The sequence below is a fragment of the Rhamphochromis sp. 'chilingali' genome (genome assembly GCF_963969265.1).
Source record: "Rhamphochromis sp. 'chilingali' genome assembly, chromosome: 1".
Taxonomy (NCBI): domain Eukaryota; kingdom Metazoa; phylum Chordata; class Actinopteri; order Cichliformes; family Cichlidae; genus Rhamphochromis; species Rhamphochromis sp. 'chilingali'.
The window spans coordinates 4,293,202-4,318,705 of NC_137929.1; the positions used below are offsets into that span (position 1 = coordinate 4,293,202).

At 41.2% G+C, this 25,504-nt stretch overlaps 1 protein-coding gene and 1 long non-coding RNA gene across 6 annotated transcripts; one reads left to right on the plus strand and one right to left on the minus strand.

Annotated features, from left to right (window-relative positions):
- LOC308397931 (phospholipase D1-like) lies at nucleotides 1–22,796 on the minus strand. 5 transcript variants are annotated; one of them, XR_013971863.1, is made up of 8 exons: nucleotides 22,679–22,796; nucleotides 11,607–11,712; nucleotides 6,565–8,001; nucleotides 6,053–6,239; nucleotides 2,265–2,381; nucleotides 1,726–1,974; nucleotides 1,209–1,302; nucleotides 1–870 (listed from the first exon to the last, which is right to left on the minus strand). XR_013971863.1 is itself a non-coding variant. In XM_080884214.1 (6 exons), exons 2-5 carry the CDS (start codon nucleotides 11,622–11,624, stop codon nucleotides 1,249–1,251), a joined length of 438 nt encoding a protein of 145 aa, XP_080740340.1. In that variant the 5' UTR covers nucleotides 11,625–11,712; nucleotides 22,679–22,796; the 3' UTR covers nucleotides 1–870; nucleotides 1,209–1,248. The 5 variants fall into 5 exon arrangements, 2 of the variants coding, with proteins under 2 accessions (XP_080740340.1, XP_080740339.1); XR_013971864.1 differs by having other exon boundaries at nucleotides 1–866; nucleotides 1,392–1,974; XR_013971865.1 differs by having other exon boundaries at nucleotides 1,392–1,974.
- LOC308399302 lies at nucleotides 13,290–17,387 on the plus strand. The gene is made up of 5 exons (XR_013972116.1): nucleotides 13,290–13,360; nucleotides 14,563–14,616; nucleotides 16,248–16,403; nucleotides 16,648–16,743; nucleotides 16,996–17,387. It is a non-coding gene; the product is annotated as an uncharacterized lncRNA (long non-coding RNA).
- Nucleotides 22,797–25,504: the final 2,708 nt, after the last annotated feature.

Here is a 25,504-nt window from a genome sequence, read left to right on the forward strand (position 1 = left end):
TTAAAGTCAAAAATCCAAATCTTTAGTCCTAAACAGGCAGTGGTTACAAACAGGAAGACGAGCAGTCCATTAAACAGTCTACAGGGTCAAACATACAGAGAATTCAAACAGCTATTAAAAACAAATAACTGGACACTGAAAAACTTCAGTGATGTGTGAGGCACCAAAGGGAAGCAGCTGAGTATATTCAATGAATTCTCTTCAAATACAAAGACAGAAACTCCTACAGGCAGCATGCAAACTGAGCAGGATACACAAAGATCAGAGATTACAAAAGAAATCAGAAAAGGATTTCAAACTTACTGAGAGCAAGGCCTCTGTTACAAATCTGTCTAATAGAAAAACATGCTGTACAGATACAATACGCTCAGTGTTCATGGTCATTTAAAAACTGGCTCTACCTGAACCACTTCAATATTTTATGAAGTCACTGAGTCGACCATTTCTACAGTTTGTTTCCTTCATTGCAGTTAGAGTGCGGCTGGTAAGGATGAAAACACACACAGAGCGTAAATTGTCTTTGTTAGTAACAAACGTCAGCAAAGAAAAGACAAAACACACAAACACTCTCATGATATTCATGAATCATTAGAAAGCATCCAAACATTCTGCTCGTGGACTTTTACAGTCTTATTTGCACTCGCTCATCTTCATAATCATCCTGATCAATACATGACAGGGGAGGCTTTGAGGTAGGCGGGGCTCTCTGCTGATGTCAGCATGAAAGGCAGGACCAGCGTCTGCCACATGTTGGTGAAACATCACAGTACACTGGCGTGGTTTCCTTTCCAGATGTTGGACGTTTGACACTTCAACGTTGAGGCCAACAAGAAGACACAGTTTTGGGTCGGGTTGCTGCAGGGTTTCTAACTGAGCAAAAGCAGAAGCACACAGACCAACAGGGATCAGATGCTGAGTGTTAGAGGAACATCTGTGCTGATCACTGAATGCTGCTGTGGTCTCTTGTTGAAGTTGGCTGGTGGGACAGTCTAATAGTGATATCCTGCCCATCGGAGGAACACTTTTAAAAACACATGCAATACTTTGTTTGTATTACAGTCACAGTTTATGTTATTTTTGTCCTTTAAAAGTGTTGCTGTACTATAAAGTCCTATAATTTGAGGCTAAAATGGCTCAGAGAGTCTCTCTCTCAGAGGATCTCCTTTGAAAGTGGAGACGGCTTTATCCGCTGATCCACGTCACTTTACCTGGATGTTTTCTTTGAAGCTGGATGAAGACTCCTCTCCCTCACTCCTGCTGCAGCTGTGTGGTCCAGTTGGCCTCTGAGGTCACAGTCAACATCTGTAGCAGAAGAGGGGAAATAAAAGTCCAGGTTACCAAAACTGGGAGCTTTTCCAAAATAGAGTGTAACTGGACTTTTTCAGCCTTACAGGCAGATAGTCGTCTGAAGCTGCAGCTTTTTCTTTTTAGCTTTTTCCAATCTCTGCTCTCGGCTTTCTTTGAGAACAGGTCTGCTTTCTTGGCATGGGTCTGTCTGCTGTTGGTGAAGAGACTAAATCCACATACTCGCTACTAAGATCTCCTCAAGTAGTCTCAACCAGATTACAGTTTAAGAGTAAATGTCTCCTGAGAGTTTCACCTTGGGGAGATGCTGTCTTGCTAACATGCAATCATGAGCATTAATCTATGAGGTGAAAAAGTCATTTTAAAAGCTCCAGCCACAAGTTTTATTTCATCTGTGTTTTGGTCAGAGTCCCATCAGACCTCCAGAATGGTGTCAGAGTGTTTTCTATCCACGTGATGAGCACAGGCCTCAGGTCCAGACCTCCACGGGCACCATAGCCTCTTTGGAGCTAATAGGTGCAAGAAGGTTTTGTTGGGATAGGAACTGAAGAGGAAACTGACGAGGAAGGCAAGGATCTTCTTCAGCTCCTCCGAGCCGGGACCTCTTTGTGTAGGCCAGCATTGGCCAGGTAGCCCTCCAGCATCGCTGGATGGCCGACAGTGGAAAACCTAGAGGAGTAGGAGAGAAACAGCAGCTTGGAGCATGTCTTTATACTGTTTAGTTTTTAGAGCCACAGACTTTCTTTTAATGTCATTGTTCAGGATCTATGACTGATTATGTATTTATTGTATTCCTCCATGACTGTGTGACAGCAAGTGGAAAAAACCAGCTTCACCTTTGTTGATATGCTTGTAATTTTAATATTGATTAAATGGCCCATGAAATAATAGAAAGCTCATATATGAAAATGTATTTTAAGAAGTAAAATGTTAATCTGAGTACAAAGGAGTACACTCACCTTCTGGTAGATGGAGGTGTAGCGAGCGCTGGTGAACATCCAGGCCTCCTCGTAGAACTGATCACTGATTGGATCCAAAACATCGATGGAGGATCTGTGTAAGCGCTGAGGATCGTCCTGATGGACAGAACAGAAGGAGAGTGAGACAAGTGAAGATATACTAAACAACACTGTGACATGAACTGAGCCACACACAGTTTGATTCACAGGTGATTGACACATTATTTGACCACGAGCAATCTTTTCTGGTTTGACGCCGTCTTTGTAGCCAGAAACCAGCTCTCTCCTCGGCTTCCTCCACTACACGCTTCCCCCACGCCAGTCTCCTCCGTCACTATAAAGGGGAGAGTCATGAGCTCCATCACCCTCACCTGTGCCGTCCAACGTCCCGCCACCAGCCTCCACTGCAGCAGGCCAGAGACCACACCCCTGCCACAATAAGTAAAAGTATATCCTTGCTGTACCCTTAATGCTAAATGTGCTAAATTAACCGCTGCCTTTGCCCCTTTGGGATTATTCTTATGTCACTGGGATGTTGACCTTTGACCTTCACATTAGAGAGATGGGCAGACATAATTAGTGTATGAATTTTAAAGTAACAGGTAATAAAGAGAGTGCAGCAAATGTAGTCAGGTTTATTACTCTGTATCACACATGAGTGCCCGAGGGAGGCGGGGCTGACTGGGGAGACACAGGAAACAGAGAGACAGGGCTGACTCGACATGAAACGATGAAACGTGGGACACGGGAACAGAAACTAAACACAGGCTGAAATGAACACTGAGGGAGGGAGAACTAAGATTACTGAGAGCCTGATAAATAAGAAGAACAAAAACCAAGAAAAACAAGAGTCAAAGAAAACCAAAAACACAAAGCATTGGGCCAGGACCCACTGCTGTGACATTTATATGTGATAAAAACATTAAAAACTGCTCAGATGTTGAAATCTTTCTACGTATACTTTAGGTTCAGCTCTCCAGCCTGGCATTTGGTTAAGCATGATTCAAACATTTGATTTTGTTTAACTGGTTTTAATTATAGTTACTTTTTGTGAACATTTGTTGCAGCATTTAAAAATACATCATTTATTTTCAAACTTTTATTTGATTTAGAGCATCATATTTGACCAACGGAAATGTTTTAATTTCATATAAAATAACTGAAACAGTGAACTGAATATCTGAAATCTTTCCTTCCTTAAAAGTTATAATCCTACTTAAGTTATAGTGCAAACGCTTAAGCAACAAATATACTTGATGCTAATTAATTAATATTTCCCTTTGATGTTGCAACTATGCGGTCTCTTCTGTCTTTAAACAAAATAATATTTTCCAGTTACAGAAATCATAAAGTCCAAACTAAAGTGCTACTGTTGCTATATGCATTTTATATAAATCATGGATGATGGTCCTGACATGAAGGAAGAGAAAGTTACAGGTTGCATCCTTTGACTTTGTCTCCGTGCCTTTGGGCGATTTTCAGAAGGACAGATGTTTCTGTTCAATTCTTAAATCAATTTTTTCAAACACAAACACTATTTTAAAGCTTCTAGAGAGTAAAATATTAATGATAATTATAATAACAATAATAAAAACAAAAGCTCTCAGATCCATCAAACCAAGCAGCAGAAAGAACAATAACTGAAGAGAAAACTTTAACCTTGTAGACTTCATTATGTTCCAGCTGCTCTACAGACGCTGTGACCTCGAACTTAAGCAGGTCGTAAAGTATGTGCAGCTCAATAACTTCATAATCAGACCCTGTGGTATTTAGGCAGCAGAACAACTAAGAATAACAACTACAAATAATGTTTTTAGGTTTCTGTTGTACTGCAAGGTTCTGTACAGGAGAACCAAACCAAGAGCAAATATTACGTCTCATTTACACCTGAGCACGAAGAGCCATCAACATTTAGCAAATTGAATCATCTTTGTTTAGATGCAAGAAGAATCATATAGAAATGAAAAAGTAGAAATAGAAATCCAGAGCAAAGATATCCTCTAATTCAGCGTAGCACATGTGCAGCTGCTGCGATTCACGTAAGCATTCGGCTCGTCGCTGTTGCAGATTTTTCTCTCGCTGTTCTGGCTCACAGCGCTGCAAACACAAAAATAAATATCCCCAAAGGTGTGAAAGGGAGCTAATTAGTAAGAGTATTGTTACTCTCCGCAGGAGTAGTCCAGCAGTAGAAATCAGTCCAATAACAAGGTGTGTAACATCTAGCAGGGTGACAGAAAAACCCAGGGTAACTTCTAAGGACCTCAACGTCTCTCTCACATTGTGTTTTTTAAACATGCTTCCATTTGTCACTTCAGTCTTTACTCTGAAATACAGGAAGAGAAATCATGGCTGAAACAATTTCTCATGAAACCAGGGGTGTGGTCCAACAGTCAGTTTGGTGAGGAAGGTTCCTAACTGAGAGAAGTGACCCAGAAGTATCTGTGTAGCAGCCACAATGAATCCAGATCATGAGCTTTATTAACTGATCAAAGTCTCTTCTTTCATCTTCTGTATCATTCAGTTTGCATTGGTAATGCCCATTATTGTAATGCTTTTTTTAAGACCAGCAAAACTTTATTTCACTTTGGGTTAGCTGGGATAAGTGATGGATGGAGGGAATTTTACTTCAGCCACAGAAATCCTAAACAGGAAGGAGGAGCAGAGTTACAGTGGATCACTATCCAGCAGGGAAACAAGGTTTATTTCAATTTCTTGGCCATGAGTGAGATTTACTGAGTGGGCAAATTAGGGAGACGACACCATCAGATCCCGAGCCCTCCATGTGTTAATCAAGAGACGGCTGCTGTGCTACATCCATAAATAATGAATAAATTAGGAGCTAAAGCTGAAAGGACAGTTTATTTGTACCATCTTCACGTGAACACATTCAAGAACATCACAGATGAAGAAACATTAAAAACTTCCACACTACATAAAGCAAGAAAAATAGTTTTTCTTTCAGGTGGTTTCAGAAAAACAGAAACATCAAACATCTCCAAGACTCTCTTTGAAAGAACTAAAAACCTTTGTTCTCATGGTCCAATCATGAGTGAACTCCCCGATGAAGCCTTGTGTGCTAAAACATGTCAGAGTTTTAAAGGTTAAACATGAGTTTCCAAAACGTTTTGCTGGAGAACAATGAACTATTTGACTGAGTTTCAATCATTTACAGACGAGCAAAACCAGGACAGAGAAAAAAGGACAAAACTGACTCAGTAAAACAACAGAAAAGAAGATCCCATGTAGATCTGTATTATGTAGAAGTTCAGCCCAGCAACCAGTTCAGTTCAACACAAGTTTAAATGATTCTATCTGAACTCTGTGGAGCCTGATCTCAAGCTTTTTGAGTCTGACACAGAAACCAGAGGATCTTTCTGTGTCTTCAGATTCACTGTGATCCAGTGATGGGAGTGATTTCAGCCCTGAGTGATCGCGCTGATGTTTGCACAGAGCAGACAATGAGGTGAAAGTTTGGGCACATTGGTAACAGTGAAACAGTTTATTAGTAACGTGGGATCGTTTGTGTGCAGAGTATGATCTGAGATTCCTGAAGCTCTTGTCACACTGGTCACAGCTGTAGTTTCCTTCCATGTGTCCACGTTCATGAATGTTACGACTATGTGACCGTGAGAAGCTTCTCTCACAGTGTCTGCACTTGTGTGGTTTCTCTCCTGTGTGGACTCGTTTGTGTGATTTAAGCTGACCTGCAGTGGTGAAGGATGACCCACACTGATCACAGAGGTGCTTTTTAACCCCACTGTGAATCAGTTCATGTTGTTTTAACTCACTTGTTGTGGTGAAGCTTCTCCCACATTCTTTGCAGTATTTCAGTTTGTCTCCAGTGTGTCTACGTTGATGTACTTTTAGGGTCTTTTGCCGACTGAAAGTTTTTCCACAGAGGTCACAATGAAAGTCTTTCCCACCACCACAGTGATGACAGGGTTGAGAACTGGATCCATCTGTGTCGCTCTGCTTCTAAACAAAGACACAAAGACAGTGTAAGTCAGTCCTTCAACATTTGTATCCTGAACGTCGCCTGAAATAAAGAGCATCTCTGCAGACGTCCAACTACATTTGACTGTTTCAGTTAACACACTCAGTTTACTGGGCTGCAATAACTACAATACTACCACCATAATACTACAGTAATACTAAAATCATAACTGAAAGGAAAATCTGAATAATCACTCAGAGCTGCTTTTCCAGGCAGTAGAATTGCTAACATGCTAACACAGTTTAATGAGCAGAGTTGTTCCAAACAGTCAGGCTAAAATGACAAGATAACAATATAAATACATACCTCACAGTAGCTGCACTTGTAGAGTCTCTTTCTGGTGTGGATCTGTTGGTGTCGTCTCAGGTGCTGTGGAGATTTAAAAGTCTTCTCACACAGGTCACATTGATAAGGTCTCTCCTCAGTGTGGGTAAACATGTGTTGTTGTAAGTGTGCGTCTGTTGTAAAGTATTTGCCACACTGTTCACAGCAGTACACATCATGTCTGGTATGAATGCGTAGGTGTGTATTTCGGTACCCTCTCTGGCTGAAAGTTTTTCCACAGATGTCACAGCTGTATGGCTTAATTCCAGAGTGGGTAACTAGATGCTTCTGTAAGCTGCTACTGTGAGTAAAAGCTCTGCCACACTGATCACAGCTGTACGCTTTAACTCCACTGTGGATGAGTTGGTGTTGTTTTAGGGAACGCTTGAAGGAAAAAGACTTTCCACACAAGTCACAGCTGAACGGTCTCTCTCCAGTGTGGATGACCTGATGCTGTTTTAGTGATGCCTTCAGAGTAAACTCCATCCCACACTCGTCACAGCTGTATGGCTTAATTCCAGAGTGGGTAACTAGATGACTCTGTAAGCTGCTACTGTGAGTAAAAGCTCTGCCACACTGACCACAGCTGTATGCTTTAACTCCACTGTGGATGAGTTGGTGTTTTTTTAGGGAATCCTTCAAGGAAAAAGACTTTCCACACAAGTCACAGCTGAACGGTCTCTCTCCAGTGTGGATGACCTGATGCTGTTTTAGTTTAGCCCTCACAGTAAAACCCTTCCCACACTCGTCACAGCTGTATGGCTTAATTCCAGAGTGGGTAACTAGATGCTTCTGTAAGTTGCTACTGTGAGTAAAAGCTCTGCCACACTGATCACAGCTGTACGCTTTAACTCCACTGTGGATGAGTTGGTGTTGTTTTAGGTGACCCTTCAAGGAAAAAGACTTCCCACAAAAGTCACAGCTGAACGGTCTCTCTCCAGTGTGGATGACCTGATGCTGTTTTAGTGAAGCCCTCACAGTAAAACCCATCCCACACTCGTCACAGCTGTATGGCTTAATTCCAGAGTGGGTAACTAGATGATTCTGTAAGTTCCTACTTTGAGTAAAAGCTCTGCCACACTGATCACAGCTGTACGCTTTAACTCCACTGTGGATGAGTTGGTGTGTTTTTAGGTGACCCTTCCTGGAAAAAGACTTTCCACACAAGTCACAGCTGAACGGTCTCTCTCCAGTGTGGATGACCTGATGCCGTTTTAGTTTAGCCTTCTCAGTAAAACCCTTCCCACACTCGTCACAGCTGAACGGTCTCTCTCCAGTGTGGATGACCTGATGCTGTTTTAGTTTAGCCCTCACAGTAAAACCCTTCCCACACTCGTCACAGGTGTGTTTTTTCTCTCCCTTTCTTCTGTGAGGTTTGTCGGCCTCCTGAGAGCGCTGACTTCTGGCTCCATGTTGGTCCTGCAGTGACAGAGATACAAACAGAGGCAGTGAGTGAAATGCAGTCGTGGAACAAACTCAACCTTCAAACTCCATTAACACTAGTTTTAAACCTGAAGGTGGAGCGTGGCACCAAACACCTTAAAGGTCTCTTATCCCCACCTGCTGGTAGTTCTAACACATTACATCCAACCTGCTGTTAAAGATAATTCATGACTGTTCAAACACTAAAATCATGCACACACACACACACACACACACACACACACACACACACAATTTTATAATTTAGATTATTTTGTTGTTTCCTATTACATATTTCTATAATTTGTATAGATTTATACAGAATTATTCAGTGATAATAAATCCTATGTTTGTTTATTCTAAAGGAACCCCGTTAGCTTCCACAACAGATGTTGCTCGTCTTCCGTCAAATACTCACATAAAATATTACACAATAAAGTGGATTCAAGATATCCACATAATTTCACTCTTACATCCACAGTGAGGTTTCACAATTGTTCAAATATAAGCAATCAATAATAATAATAATAATATCAATAACATTGAGGCACATTACACAAATTTCAAAAACAAATCATGTCTTACAATATTTACAACAACTAAAAGCTCTGTAAATCGGCTTTTAAGTGTTCATTGAAGTTTTGAATAATTCTCTAATTTTTTAAGGCAACTTATTCCACTTAAAAGTTGCTCTAAATGTAACAGTTTAACAAAACGTTACTTTTAACTCGAGCATTTACTAAATTGCAGCTTGTTGAAAACTGTGTAATATGATGATGTATTTCATCTGGATACTGCAGCTGAGCAGAATAAATGTGGTGTGTTTAACAGAATTGCTTTCTTTAGAACTACAAGTAAGCCATAGAATATTTTAGCCTGTACAGGAAGCCAAGAAAGGTTATTATGCATTTTATCAATATTAGTATAGTATGAACATCTTCACACTAATCTGGACGCCTTATTCTGGACTAACTGAAGTCTGTTAAGATCTGTCTTATTAGCTGCTGACCAAATGATTGAACAATACTCCAGATGAGACATTACTAGTGCATTAATGACATCTTTCATAATGAAGAAGTGATACACAAAGAGCATTTCATAGCCATAGCTATGCCTTGTCGGCAGAGTTATGTGACATTAGTGATGTTTGTACTTTCAGCGTTAACTTGCTTTTAAAGCCTTTAAAATATACGCCGTTCAATAGTCGACCTTAATCTGACAGAGAATGTGATGATTTTGTGGATAATTAAAGTCAGTCATATATCCACAAACACAACAAGCTGAAAGTCAGTGATGCTGCTCGGTTTGCAGTCCTGAACATCACGGCACAAGCAGGATCCACTGCACTGTTAATGTTAGCTGTGTTATATTGCTGCCTCTGTTCGGTGGTGTCGAGCCAAACGCACTTTAACGTGTGTTTGAACGAGCTGACGGTTCACTCGTTAAGCTGAAAGAAAGATGCTTTAATCACAGCAGTCACACATGTGTCCACTGCACCATCTGGAACTCTTCTTGTTTACACTCGTAATAACACAAACACTAAATCCTGCTTCTCTGGTGCTGTTGTGTAGCAGTGTGTACACCTGAGACTGTCACCTGTCTGTCTGTCCTGCACTCTCTCTCTGTTTCTTTCTCTCTGATTGTGGAATAAAAGTATGAACATGTGTTTATAAGTTACACTTGTGTTTGAATCCTGCAGCTTATCACACATTTGATTTCCATGTGTGACGACTGCAAGTGTCCAGAGTGAGGACAGACTGAGGGAGCCACTGCTGCACATCATCTGTGAGGCTTTGCAGCCCTGATGATCCACCAGGACAAACTCAGCAGTGTGTGAGGAAGAGGAGGAGGAAGAGCCAGCAGCAGCTGACAGATGGAGAGAATAGACAGACTGTTCCCTGTTTGTGAAGGACGGCTAGGAAAGTTTAACATAACTGTCTGTGCTGAATCAGTCTTATTAGGTAATGTTCAAATAATGTGATCATCCCAGTGTTTCCAGTGTGGGAGAAAGTACTCAGGGCCTTCAAGTTACACACTATGAAAGGCAGCAACAAGTTTAATGTTCAGAAACCTAAAGTCTGTATCAGCAGCAGGATGGAGCTAAAAATAAATGTTGGTTTCAGTTCTATGAAGCTTTGAGTATTTTGGATCAGTAGCTGCTGTGTTTGTTGCATCATATTGCTGTAACTGTTTATATGCTTTATATATTCTGAGCTAAGTTGATCTATAGTGTTACATCATATTCTATAAGGATGTTATGTGTTTGTAGACTTTCTGCCCAGTTTGACCCATTTAGCAGACGTCAGCCTGTTTAAGGCTCTGATATCTATTCTGTGCGACTTACAGCAGTTATGACATGGTCTGATTTTCTCACCCAATAAAGGAATATTTCATATATCAGTCTACTCTTCATTCTATCAGACACAGTTATCACAGCTCCTACATTTGCTTTTTACACATATATGTAAGCACTGAGCCAAATTTAGTACCAACATATTAAAAGAACAATATTTGTCTCTTATATATGATACATCTGTATACACACTGTCACAGATACTTGTCTGTGAGTGAAGTGATTAATATAATAACTATAATATTGGCCATATTATATTTACATTACCACAGTGAGATGACTTTAGTCTCATGAACAACATCAGCTAATTGTTATTTACAGCTAATCTTAAACGACTGTTCAGCACAGAAATGAAGCCCAACAATCATGTTTCACAGTCCTGTGGTCTCAGCCTCAGATACTCATCAAATCACACAGAGCTCATGTAGAAACAAATGAACTAAATATGTTCTCCTTCATTTCTGTCAAACAAAGCTGTATGAAACGTTTCCAGCTGTTAGTATCATGGTTGCTAGGCAACCTGGGCAGCGCGACGGAGGCTAGACGTCCCATTTCACGAGCCTACAAGCCTCGCACTTCGGCCTTAGCGGTCTTTGAGTACGCGGCCCTTGAGGACTTTAAAGCTGCAGAACCTGAATCGGGAGCCATGATGATCTCCAGCCTCGTGCTCGCCAACATTCTCACCTGAGTTAAGAAGACGATCACTGAAATGGTCTCAGCAGGTCCTTTGATGACAGCAATGAAATGCAGTGGTAAGGCTTTTTGGGGATTAAGTTCGTTTTCATGGCAAAGAAGGACGATGCAGTTCATCTGATCACTCCTCATAACATTCTGGAGTGCAGGCAAAATGCTATTATAAAAACTTAAGCAGCAACTTCTCCAGGTTCCAATATTTATGCAATTCTCAAACCTTTTGGCCACGACTGTATAACCTCTTCTGAAGTTTAGTGGATATTATACATGGTTATGCTCAGGATGTGTCGGCCAGTTTCCACTGGAAACGCCTTTTGGTTAAACTGTCAGCGAGGAATTTGCATTTGCACTGTTACATTTTTATATAACTTTAATGCACATAAACAACAGCTGCTTGTTTCAGTGAAAATACATTGATGGGTTTTTAATAAAGTTGTGCAGCTGTAAAGTATTTTGTCTGGTGTCAATTCTATCGTCAGCTACATCGTTATGGCAAATGTTCAAATGTATATGGTGATAAATATCTTTGGTCATATGGTCCTGCTCTGTCTGTCACCTTCTGTGTTGAGCTCATTGTTTCCTCTGTAGTGGCTGAGCTGAGTCCAAGTAGCTGAAAATGTTCCTCTGCTGCTCCGTCAGACTCTCCTCCTCCTGCTGATCAGCTGGGACACAAAACAGATCTTTGTTAGGCTCCACACTGCACTGAAGAGTCAAAGTGTCTCATATGTTCATCTGACAAGTAAAAGAACACATTTTTGTTTCCCGAGGTGGGCAACTTGTTGGAAACAAACACAAAAGGTTTGAGCACTGATACCTGCCATTGCTGCCATTGAAAGATGCAACGCCAGCAATGTGGATTGTCAAGACTCAAACCAATCATCAAGCAAAGACAACAGGGATCATTTGTTTCTCTTTATTTAGCATTCACAGCATTTGTAGTTGCCTTCTGTGCAGGGGAAGTCCACGCACACTGTGTGGTACCGCCATCCGCAGAAGGTGCATTCAACCTCTGTAAGAGAAACGAGGTTGTCTGAGACTGAAATGATATTCACTAAAGAAGTGGTGATTTGTAAAACTTCACATTTTGATCCGGGACGTACTCTGCATGAAAACAAGCGCTCACTCTTCCTGCTCAACAAATGATAAGGGCGGAGCCTTATACCACGTGATACAGAAGCTGTGCCGTGTGATGCTAAAATTAGCAGGGAAACAACAACGGGGAGCACGTCAGGGATGACGAGAAAGTGACAGGAGAAAATCCGTCCCGGTCAACCACCCAAACATCAATAACGGGAACCTTATACAGCGCTTCCCTATACACGTCGAACTCCCGCAGGCACAAAGACATTACGGAGGCTATCACTTATCACCTGACCAAAGATATGGCTCCATCAACACTGTGCAAAACGAGGGATTTAGGAAAACGATCAACACCCTAGACAAACGCTACACAGTGCCGTCCCGCAACTATTTTTCTATTGTTGCACTACCTGCTCTGTACACGCAGCGTCGAGCAACGGTGGAGACGGAATTTCAAGCAGGACAACATTTTGCTGCAACAACAAAACATGAGACATTTGTTGTTTTATGTTTATTTATTGTTATGAGAGAATCATGATCTCAATTCTAAGCCAAAAAATCGTGATTCTCATTTTATGCAAAATCGTGCAGCCCTAACATTAACACAAAACTATTGTTTCACCAGAGAAACACACATGAAGAGAGAGAGAGACAATAACAGCTACCAAACAGTCGTCATAATTCGTCACACAATGAGAAAAGGACAAATCAACAAGTAACAATGACTAATTAATATTAAAATCTGTAACATACACCCTAAAAAATTATTCAGGGGCTTAGTAAATATCATTATAATTCTAAGTTAGATGACCTTGATTAAATCTCTGAAAATCACAAAAGTGTTATCTTGAGTTGAAAATACTGAAAAGAATGCTTAAATTTTCAACACCAGTTTTTGAGTTGAACTGAGCTCTTTTGTTCAAGTTTATTTTAAAGAAAAAATTCTGTATTTGAAACACAGGGTGCATTATTTAAATCTACTCAATATATCTCATAGAAAGTACTCAAAATAACTGAGACACTGGTATTCATACTTATCATTGTCTTTAACTTTAATTATCAATGGTTCAAAATCAATATAATTTGGTCCCCCAATACTAACTTAAAACTTTGAGTAAGACTAATGACCTTTGGCATGTACCGCACGCGAGGAGCATGGCCTCATGGGAGATTTTCTGCACGTTGAACGAGACAGACACACATCCACTGCAGACTTGGTAACGTTTTCAGGTAAGTGACCAATTCTTACATTAGCTGTCTTTATCCACACCGTTCTTTTATAACATGTTCTGAAGAAAGCGTTTGTCATGGTGGCTCACTTGGTGGCGTGTTTGTGCACGTTAATTTAAGTTTTCAACCCGTCTTCCAGTAAAGGCGGCGGGAAACCGCACCCTTTTATCCTTTTACGTTCTGAGTCGCTATCTGCGTTCCGGGTAATTTGACCGGAATGTCCCGGTACCAGCGACCTGACCGTTTAATCGGGGGCATTTTAGGAACCACGTGGAAGCAGGTGTGCTCAGACATTTCTAGAAAATGGCCCTGTTGAGTCGCGGTGCGGGAGCTGCAGTAGTCACGCGGCCTGACTCACTCTGTCAGGTTGTTCAGGAGGAGATGAACAGACGTCATCAATGGCTTTGGTAACTAAGAAGACCTGCCCGCGGAACAGTTCAGAGCAGCAACCATGCTGCTTAGCTTTCTTGTTCTATGTGGGGTCTTTCAGAGCATATAAGACGCTGCTTTCAGCTTTGTCCCGAACAGGGCCAGTTTTTGAGAGAACGCTGACAGGACCGCCCGGGTCAGCAGATTACCTCATCCAGGGCCGGTCCAAAGTACTATGGGGCCTTAAGTAAATTTAGACTGGGGGCCCTACTTCCTTTCAGATCCCAGAAAATAATGAAAAAAAAAAAGCTTTGGTCCTTTTGGTCAAGCCAAAAGTGCCATCATTTCCAGTATACTGTAGTTAGTATATAGTTGGTTAGTATAGTATAGTTCCAGAAACACGCAGTTTATTTAAATCCAGGTTGAAGACTCGCCTATTCTCAGCTGCATTTGAATAAAGCACCAAATCCACACTTTTAAGCTTAAATTTCAAAACTTACTTTTAACTACTGATTTTATCTACTGTTGTGATTTTATGTGTTTTGATTTTATATACTGTTTTGTTTGTTTGTTTGTTTGCTTGCTTTAATCAATTTTAAATCATGCTTTTATTTGTTTTTGTTTCTAATGTCTCTGTAAAGCACTTTGAATCACCTTGTTGTTGAATTGTGCTATACAAATAAATTTGCCTTGCCTTGCCTAGTTACTCCCAATTTACATAAATAAATGTTTATTTCAATCCAAGCTAAACTTTCTTATAAGAGATTGGTGTTATGGCAGATTACTCAGTGACATGTTTTGTAATGATAAAGTTTTGATTTGTATTTTTTCAGCACCATCTTCACCACCAGGAGAAAAAAATCTGCATCAACTACAAAGTAAAGCAGGTAATTTTACTCAGAGGACTTGATGTGTTAAATTTTGGAAGGATATGATATTGTTTTATACAAGCTGAGTAGTGGATGGTGATACCACCTAAATATTTATACTGGTTTTGTGGTGGGTTATTTTAGTCATACAAATGCCAAATCTAAATTTTGAGAATTTTTCAGTTCGGCAAATATATCGATGAGTTCATGGTCTGTCATCCAGTGTCACCATGAGTTTGGCGCAGCCCTTTAAGTGGGTATTCCCCTTGTGCGCGCAGCACTGAAGTATTTTAGTCCACGCCCACCTGCTGTGTGGGCCTCACCCTGGTCTAGTATAAGTTACGGTGAGACCAGGAAATCGGCTCTACCGTTTTTCTTCAGCCAGCCAGAAGATGTCCAGCAAGATCATTCGTCTGTGTCCATCCTGCCAGACCGGCTACATCATGTCGTGTGACCGACATGCCGTCTGTGTGGGCTGCCTCGGTCCTCACCATGCGGACCTCGCCCTCACACCTTAATCCTATTGCCGCTCCTGTTAGATCCTCCCGCCAGAGGAAAAGCAGCGAAGGCTGATGCTGAGGAGGCGTTCCCGCTAATAGAGGTATTCGCTGGAAGAAGCCATCGAGTTCTTCGATGGTGGGCCGGAATTGGATGATTCCACCCACCGTGAGGTAAACGGCAGTGGTGGCAGCTCCACTGCCTCCCAGCTGGGCAGCCTGGCGACAGAAGGGAGGTGGATGAGCGGACGCTCATCCACCCCTGGCCTTCATATGTCGGCGAGGACGCTGCTCCCAGTTGTTGGTGCGCTGCTCCTGGATCTGCCTGGCATCATCCAGGAGGCAGCTGGTGAGAAGGGACTTCCCGTCCCTCAGCCTGCTCCACCCCCATCTGATGATCTGGCGGGAAGGTATGGCTCCGCTCACTCTCATTGCCCAGATCCCATCTGGCCTCAGTTCCCGGCGGTGATGACCTACCTCTCTGAGGCAGCAGCAGAGCCAGCGAAGATTAGAGCGCCGGTCTCTACCTAGGGCTTCACAGACCGGAGTTTTCCGCCTGTTCCCCCTCTAGAGCCGAGCCTCGCTTCAGTTTTCGGCACCAAAATGACCAAGGTCGTTGGACAGCGACCGGCCCATCCCGCCAAACTTGACCAGCTGATAGCAAGGTTCACTGATCGTGCACATCAATGCACTGTTCAGTCAGCTGCAGTGACTAACAACACTGCCTTGCTAGCGTTTGTCATCTCCAGGAAGGTGGAGGAAGCAGAGCTGCCAGAGGAGCTGAAAGGCTTTCTCTGTAAAGCCGCTGACACGATTCTGAATATGTGCACCACTTCAGCGGTATGTTCCTCTCGCATCGCTGCCTGGGCAACCTGGCTCCGCCTCTTCCCTCCAAGATTATACAATCTCACAGGGAAATAGTGCAAGCAATTCATAACATAACATTTAGAAGCTTAGTGGAAGATAATACTTTATGTTAAGGTTTTAGTCTGCATACTGAACAACTCCACTTATATGGATTTATGTCTGGATGCGTAAATTAATCTTTTGCATGTTAGAAAATAAGGTCCAGGTTGCAAAAAATGGTAGATTTTTTTTTTTTTGATTGAATCAGAATTTTGGCCTTCAGATTTTTTGTCCTCTCCCATCCAGGTCAGTGCAGAGTTTCATAGGATCACGACCCTGAACCTTGAACCAAAGTTCATGTCATCGTTGGACTTGTATTCATCCAAACTCCTGTCCTTGTTTCAAGCCAAGAAAGCTGCTGCTGGACAACGCCACAGGGCACAGTTAAACCTTCTGCTTCAGGTAAGGAAGATTGCATTTTCTAACCACAAAAACGTTCCAACACAGCATTGAAGAGGCCCTTCCACTAAAAACGGCTTTTCTTAGGTTTCTGTTCAATATTTTAGTTCCACAGGTGTTCTTACCTTGATGGTGGGTGTGAAAACAGGTCAACAACAGAAAAAAAATAGTTATGTTAAAGCTAGAAATGGTAAGTCATGCTTTAAATGTGCAAATTTTGCCTCAGTTAAGACTTCCTGTTTTACAGAGTGGAAATTCCATCGAGAAAAAACGAGAAGTCATCATCAGATGTCTCATTGACCATCTGGGAGAGGATCCAAGTGCCTTAATCAAAACCTTTGAGGTTGGTGCAATAAATCTGTTTTAGTAGTAGTTTATTTTAGCTTGTGAGATCATAGAAAAGTTTTAAGATACTGTTCTAAAGAAGGGAAAAAAACACTTCAAAGCATACAAAAGAATAGCATTTGCTATTGCTATAAGATTTTGGAGCACAGTGTCTACATATTATGAGTACCGGTGATGTCATACAAATGAAACTTTTTGTTTCAATGTTTGGAAATATGTGAGCTTAAAATAGTTGTTTCTCTTTTTAAAGGACGGTGCTGATGCTGTCTTTGTTGAAGAGGCTTTGGCTGAGGAGGTGATGAAGATTTACCTGCTGCAGAATCAAGACAGGTCAGGCGAACCTACTGATGTGGGTATTGTTATTGAAGGCGTTACTGTTCTGGGCAAACTTGGGAATCTGAGCAAAGCCTGTTGATATCTTTTGGGACTGTGCTATGCTCTGGATCTGAAATACCCCAAGAATTTCAAATGCACATTTGAAGCATTTCAAAAAGTGTTCATGGAGCTGGATCCAGGAAACCTTTCTGTCAAGGTTCAAAGACTGAAAAATGACCTCTGTTCATTGTAGACAAAATTTCACAGGGCTGTTCTTAAAGTGTTAGACTTGTTAAGTGACATGTAATGCTCATCAAAAGGTTCAGTTGCGACATTGTTTTGACATTCCTGTTCATAAATAATGTTTGTACCATAAACTGTGTTTTTGTATTAACTTTCCAGATTCACATTAAGGTGTAAATGGGAGAGTATCTTCTGTTTGTTTGTTTTTTGTTTTTTTTTTTTGTTTTTTTTAGCGCAATCCTTTTTGAAACCTTTTTATTTAAATTATGGATGTTTTTTGGTCACTCTTTAGTTATAATCTTCCCAATTTTTTGGAATCAAAATAAGATGTTCAAAAACTATGTCACAGTGCAAATGTTTTTTTGTTTTTTTTTCAGGATTAATATTTTTTTGGGATCTTAATTTTATTTTTGTCATTTGACCTTTTCTGAAAAGGTAAAGCACTGCGTTCACTTGAGCCACTTTTATTCTTTGTATGGCAGGTACATTTTTCTTGTTGTTAGCATCAATATGCCAGTTTTACAGAGTTTTATCAAGCATGCCAATTTGGATGCAATTTTATTATATAAGGCTGTTGTGACTGAAATTTTATCCAAGTTTTATCTACTGAATGTAGAACAGATTTCAGCTCACTGTGTTCAGAGAAGGAATCTGCTAAATGTGTGATTCACAAAAAAACTGTTTAAAATAAATCATTGTGAACAATGTTGAACTGACGTGGTTCTTTTTTCCTGTGTGTGTGTGTGTGTGTGTGTGTGTGTGTGTGTGTGTGTGTGTGTGTGTGTGTGTGTGTGTGTATAAAATAAACTTAATTGTAATTAACGTTTTTGCTTAAGTTAACTTAAAAATATTAAGTAAATTGAACCATTATTTAAAAACAAATAATTGTAATGGTGTAGGTTAAATGTGCCAAGCATTTCAGCATTTCCTAATTAATATTTTATGTACTTTGAACTTTTGGTTACTGTTGTTTTAACTTACATTTTCAATTGTATTTACTCAATTTTGTATGTTACTGTAACATCTTTAATTGTTCATAACAACTTATTCCATTTTAGTTGGATTTACTCAATTAATAAGGTGTATTTAAGAGATGTGATTGTTTTTGCATTTACTCAGTGTAAAAGTGTTGCACCAAAATATTTAAGTAATTATCAGTTTTAGTTCTTAGAGTGTAATGTATTGTTTGGAGTTTAGTCTGATTGGTTCAGGATGACCTGCCATTATCCAATCACACGTCTGCTTACCTGCATCTTTTCTCTTTTTTCTAACCTGAGCACCTGATGGCTTTGAACTTTTGTTGTCCATCTTCCATTGGTTTGAATTTTGCGCTCCAGTACAAATGCAAATCCCCCAACCCGAGGATCAGCACAATTAACCTAACAGCAGGCACGTGCAGGGGGGGGGGGGGGCTAGAGGGGCCTTTCCTGATGGGTGCCCAAGGTGCCCTTTTGTTGAGGCAACTTTTTTTTTTTAAATTGTTTTTTGTTTTGTTTTTTTATGTGTGTGTGCGTGCGGAGTCCTGTCTGTGCCCCTCAACAATAATATTTAACTATTAATCACAGTTTCGCTAAATAAAAGGATCTGGCTTGCATCAGTCACATGATCACATTTAACCAATGATCGCCCTTGACGGCAGAACGCGCTGGTTACGAGCCAGGAACGAGCTCACAAAGAGCACGCGCATTTTTAGCGGTCCAGAGCTGTAGGAGAAACACAAGTTAACTCAGAGACACAGACTGATGCGACAAAACCAGTAAGTACAGTGGGGCAAAAAAGTATTTAGTCAGCCACCGATTGTGCAAGTTCCCCCACTTAAAATGATGACAGAGGTCAGTAATTTGCACCAGAGGTACACTTCAACTGTGAGAGACAGAATGTGAAAAAAAAATCCATGAATTCACATGGTAGGATTTGTAAAGAATTTATTCGTAAATCAGGGTGGAAAATAAGTATTTGGTCACCTCAAACATGGAAAATCTCTGGCTCTCACAGACCTGTAACGTCTTCTGTAAGAAGCTTTTCTGTCCCCCACTCGTTACCTGTATGAATGGCACCTGTTTGAACTCATCATCTGTATAAAAGACACCTGTCCACAGCCTCAAACAGTCAGACTCCAAACTCCGCCATGGCCAAGACCAAAGAGCTTTCGAAGGACACCAGGAAAAGTATTGTAGCCCTGCACCAGACTGGGAAGAGTGAATCTACAATAGGCAAGCAGCTTGGTGTGAAAAAATCAACTGTGGGAGCAATCATCAGAAAATGGAAGACATACAAGACCACTGATAATCTCCCTCGATCTGGGGCTCCACGCAAGATCTCATCCCGTGGGGTCAAAATGATCATGAGAACGGTGAGCAAAGATCCCAGAACCACACGGGGGGACCTGGTGAATGACCTGCAGAGAGCTGGGACCAAAGTAACAAAGGTCACCATCAGTAACACACTACAACGGCAGGGAATCAAATCCCGCAGTGCCAGACGTGTTCCGCTGCTGAAGCCGGGGTGGAAACATCATGCTATGGGGCTGTTTTTCTGCCAAGGGGACAGGACGACTGATCCGTGTTAAGGACAGAATGAATGGGGCCATGTATCGTGAGATTTTGAGCCAAAACCTCCTTCCATCAGTGAGAACTTTGAAGATGAAACGAGGCTGGGTCTTCCAACATGACAATGATCCAAAACACACCGCCCGGGCAACAAAGGAGTGGCTCCGTAAGAAGCATTTGAAAGTCCTGGAGTGGCCTAGCCAGTCTCCAGACCTCAACCCCATAGAAAATCTGTGGCGGGAGTTGAAAGTCCGTGTTGCTCGGCGACAGCCCCAAAACATCACTGCTCTCGAGAAGATCTGCATGGAGGAATGGGCCAAAATACCAGCTACTGTGTGTGCAAACCTGGTAAAGACCTATAGTAAACGTTTGACCTCTGTTATTGCCAACAAAGGTTATGTTACAAAGTATTGAGTTGTATTTTTGTTATTGACCAAATACTTATTTTCCACCCTGATTTACGAATAAATTCTTTACAAATCCTACCATGTGGATTCATGGATTTTTTTTTTCACATTCTGTCTCTCACAGTTGAAGTGTACCTCTGGTGCAAATTACTGACCTCTGTCATCATTTTAAGTGGGGGAACTTGCACAATCGGTGGCTGACTAAATACTTTTTTGCCCCACTGTAGGTGTACAGCGCACACTGTAGTGTGTAGCACCCAGGAGTATTAGCTTATTACGTACACGTTGGTAAGCTGTCTTGTTGCAACTGACGAACTGAAACAAACGAGCGTGCTGTGTGTGCAACAGCGCGACAAACATTACCTGTCCTTTTATTAACTGCACAGGTAGTGCTGGTCACAGCTGCTGGCTACCTGTGTAAGGCTGTCATGGGTCTGTAGCTCTGTCACCGTTTTAGGGAACATATTTAGTTTTAAAGTATTTAGAAACATATTTAGTTTTAAAGTAAGTTTCCGGGCTTTTCCTGCCTTTCTGGAGGGATTATATTTCACTAAAAAAACCATCTAATATGCATGTCCACATAATTATGCATTATTATAATTATAATATATTAAAAACATTTTTAAAGAACATACATTAAGAAACAGATTATATTAGATTTATATTTTAAATAAGACAAAATTTGGATGTTACAGCAGTAAAATGATTGTATCTCTACAGTTTAAACATGTAATAAGCTTTGCCCTGCACAGAGTGGATAGTGAAACAAATGGAATCATCATAAATACATTATTTCATATTTATTACTTCCCCCTCCTCTTTGCTTTATTATTGTAGCTCTAGTAATAAATAATAATGTAAGGATTCTGAATCAGCACCATGATGCCCATAGTATAGACAGTATTCTGAAGAAGGTCTAAAGTGTCACTGTGTGTGCGTGCATGTGTGTGTTTTATTTAGATGGATTTTTAAAAAAAATATTACTCATGATATAACATTGTGCAGACATGGCTGGTAAGGACATGAGGAGGAAACAGCAGAGCTGTGTGAGGCTACTAAAGGCAGGGCTATAACATTTTTCTGTCATCATTTTATTATAGATTAAGTGCAAGAGTTGTTAGGTGTGGATAATTAGATTATAGTTTATTGCAATAGCAAGTTGTGCCTTGTTCTCACATAGACAGCAAGTGGAGAGTGATATATGAAATGATGCGATGGAAGGAAGAAGAGAAGCAAAGAGTGATTCACAGGCAGAGCCTAAATTATTTCTCACAGTTTTTTGTTGCCTTATGGTTCCAAGCGCTGTCACCAATCTTTGCATTTTGTTATTATCTCATGACACTTGTTTAATCAGCTACCATCTCTCCTGTGGACTCTTTACTGTCTACAGTCTCAGATCAACACAGCCCTGCCCTTCCCATATTAGATTCTTGATGAATGTGTGTTGTTGTTATTCAGCCTGGTTCAATGTGCCCCTTTTTAACTTTGAGCACCCGCCCCTTTAAACCTCTCTGCACAGCCCTGCCTAACAGACCTACACCTTAGTTCACAGATTCACTTTGTCTAAGGTTGATTTCTGGGATTTCACACAACCCAGGATTCAGATCGTGAATCCATGATGGGCTTGGATTTACATCATTATAAATGAAATGTGCTCTACTTGGAAGCAGCCGGCCCCGCCCCTTTTGACGGCTTGTGTGAGACTTTAAATCATCAAACTGTAAATTATAAATTAAATTGTTATTGATCCTTTACCCCGAGTCCTAAAGTGTAGATTTATTTTCTTACTCTTCTTATATTTATTGTTTGTTTACTTGCACCGCTGTAACTGCAGCCTCGTCGTCTCGTCTCTCTATATGCTGGACTGTCTGTAGCGGAGATGACAATAAAGTTTACTTTGACTTCAGCAGCGCGCAGGCGCACCGAGGGCTCTCGCGCTCACTTTATAGAATTTAGAAAAAACATGGGTGCAGATTATAAGTCTGTATCATAATATCTGTTTGTTGTTTTTATTTTGTTTTGCGAGTTGGTTATTAGATGCCGCTCCAGCCAGCCAGAGACTCCCCGCCGCCCCGCCCTCTCCTCCCTGTGCCGCCAGCAGCAGGCGCACCTCGCAAACGGAGGGCGCCCTTACTCCCAGCAAATGGCTGATAGAAAACCGATCGGTGCCTACGAATTTCCCAATATGCGCTGGCATGACGTCGGGGAAGCATGGGTACGACCGATTATTTTATTTTTTTCTTGCCCGTGATGCCCCCCACCACGATGCATTCTATTGGTTTGCACACTTACACACACCCAGCTGTGGTTTCCTGTTTTGCTGGACTCTGGAGAGCCCCGCCTTTAACGCTCTTCTCTCACAGAGAGCAACAGAAAACTTGGAAAAACTCCAGATTGACTGAACTCAGTTCAAAGTTACCTTGACACCTTTAGATGTGAGACGTAGTGATGGTCCGCTTGAAGCTGACGCTCCGGTGCGTGTGTCAGAAAGATCAACGCGCTGCTTCAGAAGCACCGTGTCGAGGCTTGATTCGTTTGGCCAGAGTCACGTGATCAGTGACGTCTGAAGCTTCGTTTAGAACGTACCTTTTTTTAAATCGAACTTTATTGAAACACAATGAGTATACAACATACAAACAGATGAAGTTTACAAAAGAACAGAACATGAACATACAGAACCAGGAGTAAAAAAATGATGATATGAGTAGGCGAAAAAAATCAACATATAAATATTGTTCTGAGAGGCTTTTTGTTGGTTGAGTCTGAAATTGATTGTATGTACAATTCATATCCTTATAAAAAGGCAGAAATATGGTGTTTTATTAATAAACTTACATTCATGGATATAAAATAGCTAAAAGTATTAACAAATATTTTATAAAAAACATTTATCATTCTTCCTGGGGAACTTAAAGAAACAGAATAAAACATTTTCCCATCGTAAAGAAAACTCCCTTAAAATATGGACAATAACAAAACTGCTAAATTCTTCCAGAATCTCTGTGTAGAGGAACCAAAAGACATGTGCCACAGTTTCTGGATGATCCCCACAGAAAGTTCAATTAGTATTTATGTCTCTTTTAAATGTCACCATATAGTGACTGGCTGGGTCACATTTATGAAGAATTTTATATGAGATTTCCTTCACCTTGTTCACAATTAGATATTTATGGGATCATCCAGACTGTCTTCCAGGTGATATCTGGAACATGTCGGTTCCAGTAAGATATTCTATATATGGGAGAGACATGATATCTTCTTGGAATAAACTACGTATTCTCTTATTGCTGTTACCAAGTTCCTGTGAAAAGCAGATTTTTCCCACTGCTGACTCAGCTGGATCAGGGAGAGTGACTGAGGCAGATATTGAGCTGTCAGTGTTTTTATATAACATTAAAGTCCCTGAGGGTATGGCACCAAGCACCATTGAGAATTCCCCAACACTGACGGGAAAATTATATAGTGTAAGGAATTCATTGTAAGTAAGTAGTACTCCCTCGTTAAATTTTAAAACTTAGTAGCGGCCGCCATTGTTGGCAGCTGAAATTTGGCTGGGCCGCGCTATGAATTCTGGGATATGGTGGGCCACGAAGGACACACCCGACCCATCCTTCAAACTCGGGGGAATGAAGGACGCATTTGAAGGAGTCGAGGAATCGGGACAGCCTTCGTCGCCTGGCTGTGACGTCATCGGCCTTCAAATGCGGCCTCCGGAGGATGCAGCCGACGTTTTGGGACACAGCTTGTGTGTCTTTGTTGGTCATGTGACCTCCCAGGGACTACACATGGAAACGAGCAGTTTAGCTCAAATCTGGCAGGTTTCCATCGTCTGTTTTTGTCCTGATGTCCATGAACATGAACACTGTCCCTGTCAAACACGTCCAGATAATCTGATCCAGTGTTGTTCTTCTTCTGTGGTGTTTGTGATGGAGCAGCAGCTGCTGATCCTGATGTCCTCCACCAAGGGGGCAGCAAATTCAGCTGACTGTCATCATTTATTAAAAAGATGTAACAATGTGACATAATGCAATATAATAGTGTCAGTTACACATTGTGGGTTGCACTGTGGCCAGAATGGACATTACCTCCTGCCTAATGGAAGCTGTCAGCCATCCTGCAACCATGAATTAGATAAGCAGAAGTGAAGGGATTGTTAACAACAATTTAATAATAAAATGTAATGTGATAGTTGCACTTTATTAGCTCCCCACAATCGTATGAATAATAACCATGAATGCACTGCATGCTCATAGCAAGTTCTTTAGGTTTAAAGTGAGATCCTGCTTTAAAGGGCGCTTCATCTGCTGGGAATGACATGTTTCTTCTAGTATGTAAGGCTCAGCCCATCTTACTGGGACTTACTTTTGTAGATCCACATGCTCTAAACCTGCTGCTCCATGATTGGTGCAGAAGCTTTAAGCTACTATTAACAAATAATGACCATGGACTTAGTTGTTACTACAATAACTTATCATTGAGCAACTTGTATATTTAATTTTACTTGTAAAACTATGCAAGTAGAATTGAATGGGGCACAGTGAGCTGAGCACAGGCCCACTCTGTGACACTCAGAGGTTTGTGGATATCATACTGAGAGTATTGGACACAGTGCAGCCAGCTTGCAGCCACTTTCCCACCACTTTAGCACAATGTTTACATGAGACTCAGCCACACTAATGTTCCTGGGCAGACATGTGGTGCAGCATGGCTGATGGCACTGTACCTGCAGCTGTCATGGACAAGAACCACTCAATACCTCACCCAAGCCAAGCCTGTGCTGATGTTGTGATCTGAGACCGAGACACTAACCCAGGATCATGATATGATGTTGTGAGAGTTTCACTAAGAATTAGCTCTGATTACAAGATTTCAATCTATCGTAACTCTAATTTGTATTTACTTCAGTTTGTTCATCTTGGAGCTGTGTGCAGCTGAGGACAGTCTTATTATTACCAGGTGAGGATATGTAACAGCCACAGTCTGTAGAGATGATGTCACCATGGAGTGGTGATGTCACTGGAGCTGCCAATATGTGCTCCAGCCAAAGCTACACCAGAGGGTTGTGCTGTGTAACAGGTTGGTGCAGGTGGTGTTATCTACATTTGAACATTAGGCAACAGTCTCATGAAGACACTTTCTATTGTTCACTAAAGACCAACAATAACAGAGACAAAGGGAGAGCAGCAGAACTAGTGCTAACAATTAGCACTGCTAGCCTGCCCACCAACACCAGCTAATGTTCTAA

Coding starts and splice junctions, on each gene's coding strand:
- LOC308397931 (XM_080884213.1), bottom strand. CDS start 2,486: ATGTGTCAATCACCTGTGAATCAAACTGTGTGTGGCTCAGTTCATGTC. Junction 1,975..2,264: donor ACACCTCCATCTACCAGAAG/GTGAGTGTACTC, acceptor CTACTCCTCTAG/GTTTTCCACTGTCGGCCATC. Junction 1,303..1,725: donor ACTCTGACACCATTCTGGAG/GTCTGATGGGAC, acceptor CTTCTGCTACAG/ATGTTGACTGTGACCTCAGA.